Source organism: Neocloeon triangulifer, unplaced genomic scaffold (assembly GCF_031216515.1).
Source record: "Neocloeon triangulifer isolate White Clay Creek 2 clone unplaced genomic scaffold, ASM3121651v1 ptg000001l, whole genome shotgun sequence".
Classification (NCBI taxonomy): Eukaryota; Metazoa; Arthropoda; class Insecta; order Ephemeroptera; family Baetidae; genus Neocloeon; species Neocloeon triangulifer.
In genome coordinates this window covers 5,147,353-5,151,566 of record NW_026775544.1, presented here as the reverse complement: position 1 = coordinate 5,151,566, position 4,214 = coordinate 5,147,353, and the positions used below count along the sequence as shown (strand labels likewise).

At 35.3% G+C, this 4,214-nt stretch overlaps 2 protein-coding genes across 3 annotated transcripts; both read right to left on the bottom strand.

The window, feature by feature from the left end:
- Positions 1-75: 75 nt before the first annotated feature.
- On the bottom strand, positions 76-1,916 carry LOC132194104 (venom allergen 5.01-like). 2 transcript variants are annotated; one of them, XM_059615193.1, is made up of 7 exons: positions 1,721-1,916; positions 1,518-1,642; positions 1,361-1,457; positions 746-948; positions 548-666; positions 272-486; positions 76-217 (listed from the first exon to the last, which is right to left on the bottom strand). In XM_059615193.1, exons 1-7 carry the CDS (start codon positions 1,899-1,901, stop codon positions 90-92), a joined length of 1,068 nt encoding a protein of 355 aa, XP_059471176.1. In that variant the 5' UTR covers positions 1,902-1,916; the 3' UTR covers positions 76-89. The 2 variants fall into 2 exon arrangements, with proteins under 2 accessions (XP_059471176.1, XP_059471184.1); XM_059615201.1 differs by having other exon boundaries at positions 548-600.
- Positions 1,917-2,038: 122 nt separating this feature from the next.
- Positions 2,039-4,094, bottom strand: LOC132194121 (venom allergen 3-like). The gene is made up of 7 exons (XM_059615213.1): positions 3,849-4,094; positions 3,659-3,783; positions 3,054-3,135; positions 2,811-2,989; positions 2,645-2,754; positions 2,369-2,562; positions 2,039-2,305 (listed from the first exon to the last, which is right to left on the bottom strand). Exons 1-7 carry the CDS (start codon positions 3,991-3,993, stop codon positions 2,178-2,180), a joined length of 963 nt encoding a protein of 320 aa, XP_059471196.1. The 5' UTR covers positions 3,994-4,094; the 3' UTR covers positions 2,039-2,177.
- Between the last annotated feature and the right edge of the window lie 120 nt (positions 4,095-4,214).

The window sequence follows — 4,214 nt, the reverse complement described above, 5'->3', positions numbered from 1 at the left end:
CACGCATATTTGTATTTTTAAATGCAAGCAACATTTTTCTGCCACAAACAAATAATTTTTATTTTGAGGAAAAGGAACAGAATTTAACATCAAAACAGAAAATCTTCAATATCTTCTCGGAAGTGCCACACAGCGGCTACGACAGTTGCAACGGGGAAGATGATCATGATGTACCAGTACCAGTTACTAGATTCTGCATTTAAAGTAGCATGGTGTTCTGCAGAACAGTGAATCTGTCACAGGATTGAAGTAAAGGTTTTGCTTATATTACCGCAGATTTTTTCGTAGATTTTGTCACTGCAGAACTTTGTGTACTTGGTGTAAAATTCCTCGTCTGAGCAAGGGTTTTCAATCTCGTTGAGTTCATTAGAAGCGCAGAGTGAAGGGTAAACTGAGGAAGGCACTTTGCACTTTGGGTCTCCTGCGTCATAAATGGTTGCACTCCATTTATCCACCATGGTGCTGTCCAAGGTCCAGAGAGGAATTCTGCATATTTATAATATTCATTTTTTTTATTTGAATTATTTTACTTTTTATAAAAAATTACCCAGGGCCAAAGAAGCAAACCAAGTAATTGTTCTGGTTATGTCCAGGGTCAGCCTGCAAATCAAGACTCTTGTACTCGACGTGTGCACATCCAACTATACTTGCGTTAGCCCACACTAACTGCATAGAGGGTAAAATTAATTACTAATTAGTTTTGCCAGCCCAAAGGTGTTTATTTATTTATCTTTTAATTTCTCACCTGGGCGTACGCATACGAGGCCGGAAGAAAGTCTGGGGGTCTGTGGAAGCGTTTGATTTTTTCGGTGTCGAAGAACCCTTCGCAAATTGCCTTGCGATAAATGGTGTGCAAGAAATATGGTTCCAACTGCAATTTCAGTTCATCTCCTTTCTCAGTGGCGGCGTGTTGCGTCTCCGACTGTAGCTTTCCAATGTCGTAATGACCTGCAGTTAATTAATTTAATAGGATATAGACAGAATTAAGAATTTTTCAAACGCGTCTAAATTCTTAAATAATTTCAATTTTTTCAGAAAAATTAATACTGTTCAATTTATCATTTAGAAATTAATATTATATTAAATTTCATGTAGATATTGCGACGAGACTTGAATACAATAGCCCATATAAAACATAATTAAAAAAAAAAATTTATTTGCACTTTTGCATACAAAATCAACAAAATGCTCTAAAAATTTTATTGCATATTTTTGTATTTTTAATGCTATTGATATTTTTCTTACAAAATCAATCTGAAATTTATCAAAAAGTTGAAAAATCAGCATTGAAAGTATTCCAGAAAATTTTATTCAATAATTAGTTGAAAATTTATAACACAAATCGAGCTAAAATTTTTACCAAGCCAGTGAAGGTCTTTATCAAAGAATTTGCTATTGGGGTTGTCACATTGCTCTGCGTACATTCTGGCCAAGTCGGCGAGGTCTGCACTCCACTCCTTTTAAAACAAATTGAATTTTAAATTACAATTACCGCAAGCGTAAAAAGAACTAATTACGAGCTGGTTCATATTTTTTGCTCGTGGTTGACCCTTGGCGTGACCGCTTGCCACGAAGCTTCGTAACTTGTTGATAACGTGCAGGATGGCGTTTTGCTCCAATTTATTCAGTCTCGAGTCTTTGTCTGCATATAATTTAATTCAAAAAATTTTAATCAATTATTTTGAAGCCAATTAAAAACAAAACTATAATTATTATGTACTCATGACTATGTGCCCGGGTTTGCATGCGTTGCGCGTCATGCACGGGATATCGTTTGGGTCCGACGGATTTATGAAGTTCGCGACTCGCAGTTCGCAGTGGTCGACCTTGCCAGACGCCAGACCCAAGGTGAAAATGATGAACAGCATCAGAGGAACAACTTTTCCGATACGGAGAGCCATATCTAAGGGCTGGGATTTGCAAAAATTGGTAAATGCAACAATTCGAATTAGTTTTTGTAGTTATCAAGCTTAAACAATTATGTCCAACAATATCACAAAAATTACATCAAAAATATAAAAATGTTGAGTGAAAAAGCTTTTATTATTTATATCTCAAATTAATTAAAAATCACTAATTAGTTTGGTGTACATTGATGCTCTGCAAAAATGTTCCTTTTTTTCCAGAAATTTAACAAAGCAAATTGGTCTAAACATCAGTTTTTGACTAGACTATAATTAGGTCCTCTTGCATAATTTCAGCCTTGGCCACGTACAGTATGTGAAATACAGCAGGCCGAGGAAGCCAGCAGCAGAGATAAATAATATACTTCCTAGAAGCCATTTATTCATAGAGGGTGTTATTCCTACAAATTTTAAAAATAATTATTGTAAAATTTTAATAATTAAAGCAATATTGGATTACAAACCATAAATTCCTAATGCTTCAAACAAGTCGTTGTCGCACAGAGCTGGGTAAAGAGCATTGAACTCTCGTTTGTCACAAGGATCCTCAAATTTTGTATTGACATCCTTAGTTGTACACAGACCAGTATAGTGGTTCGATGGCACTTCGCATTCAGGCATCCCAGTTTTGTAGACCTCCGCACCAATCATGTTTCCTCTATTTCCCCAGAATTAAAAAAAAAATTGAATTATTTATATTAAAGTAACTTAAGACATTGAATATATTTTGAAAAATTTACGCGCGGCCAAAGTTGCAGACAAGAAGTTTTGTTTCGCCTGGAATATTTTTTTTAGTTTCTGAGTAAATGGCGTGACCGCATCCAATCAGTGTGCTCTCAGCCCAGACAATCTAATTTGGAAAATAAATCTCTATATGGATATAAATTCAAAAATAAAGTTCTTTGCCTGCGTATAGTGGCCCGTCTTAGGGACGGGTTGGAACTTTCCAATATAGGCCGATGGAAACCCCGGTTTGTTCACCTCGTTGAACATTGCGATTGTAGAATTAATCACATCGGCTGACTTGTCGCGGTTAGGTGGGGATTGCCAACTAAATGCCAAATTTTGACCCACTCGGAATCTTTCTATTTATTGTTATTATTATATTTTAAAAGGAAAAAAAATTTAATAAAATTTATTTTAGTTTACCGACGCGCCTGTTCTTGTCATGCTCAAACATGCACTGTTCGGCCCAGCGCTGTGCCACACTCGCCAATTCATCGTCCCAAGTCTGCAAAAAATTTTATTCAACTTTTTGAACGGTTAAAATCAAAGAAAATATATATTGATTGTGATGTTGTGTTGGTTTTTTTTGTAATTGAAAAGATGGATAAACTTATTATTTATTATATTATATTTTTTTAATATACAACCAGATTAACCAGAATTATAAATATTATGTTTATTTATAATTTATAAGTAAGTGAAAAATATCTTTTTCTGCGCAAAATTTTTCTGATCTTTCAAAATAAAATTCGGCACAATAATTTCAGTTTTAAAACAAAAATTTAAACTGGGGTGCAACGTGACGAAAAAATAAAGTACCAATCATAACCCCAAAGGCTGTCTGATAGCCTACAATTTCTTGTGATCACAGGTTGCCCTTTAGAGGCCTCAGTGTCTTTTATTTTTCAACATTTAAATCATTCCATTAAATCCGACTCATGTTAAATTGATTTTTAGGTTGATAAGATTTGGTTTAAATATAATCACCAAATGTTTCAGGGGATTAGGATTTAGGATTACATTCTTACCAGCTGTTGCATGTTTCTGGCTGGTGGGTGGCCAGGAATACGACCAAAGGCAACCAGCGCCCGCAGCTTATTGTGAATGTCCAGGAGAGCCGCCCGCTCGTGAGCAGTTAAGATGTAATTTATTTCTGAAAGGAATAAATATAGGAAAAGTTAAATATTTTTAATAATCTGCAATAGTAGCGGTTTTCACCAATTAGCTTTTTGTTGGCGTTGCATTTCTTTGGCTCCATACACATCGTGTGGTCGTGGCCAAAATTTTCGTACTTCCTGTCTGTGCAGGGGTTGCCTAAGTGAAGAATGACTAGGATTGTGACAAATCCGCAAGCAACCCTCATCGTGCGGGAAAGAAAAGAATTGTTGCATATAACTAACTAAATGCAATGACCAGAGTGGTTTGCAAAGAAGGATTTTACATGCTGCTGTTTCTCTTCCTAACTTTTTGTGGTCTGGCTGAGGTTGAAGCTATTTAATCAAGTATTATGCAATGAAAGGAAGTGGTGTGACTTTAAAAAAAGTAAAAACAAAAAGAATTTTTGTATGATAGTAAAAAAAAAAT

What these genes read in the sequence shown, in the direction of transcription:
- LOC132194121 (XM_059615213.1), bottom strand. Translation starts at nt 3,993, where the DNA reads ATGAGGGTTGCTTGCGGATTTGTCACAATCCTAGTCATTCTTCACTTA. An exon ending in CGCCAACAAAAAGCTAATTG is followed by an intron (nt 3,784 to 3,848) that starts GTGAAAACCGCT and finishes TATTCCTTTCAG; the next exon opens with AAATAAATTACATCTTAACT. An exon ending in CCAGAAACATGCAACAGCTG is followed by an intron (nt 3,136 to 3,658) that starts GTAAGAATGTAA and finishes AATTTTTTGCAG; the next exon opens with ACTTGGGACGATGAATTGGC.
- LOC132194104 (XM_059615193.1), bottom strand. Translation starts at nt 1,901, where the DNA reads ATGGCTCTCCGTATCGGAAAAGTTGTTCCTCTGATGCTGTTCATCATT. An exon ending in GTTTGCTTCTTTGGCCCTGG is followed by an intron (nt 487 to 547) that starts GTAATTTTTTAT and finishes ATAAATATGCAG; the next exon opens with AATTCCTCTCTGGACCTTGG. An exon ending in AATCTACGAAAAAATCTGCG is followed by an intron (nt 218 to 271) that starts GTAATATAAGCA and finishes ACTGTTCTGCAG; the next exon opens with AACACCATGCTACTTTAAAT.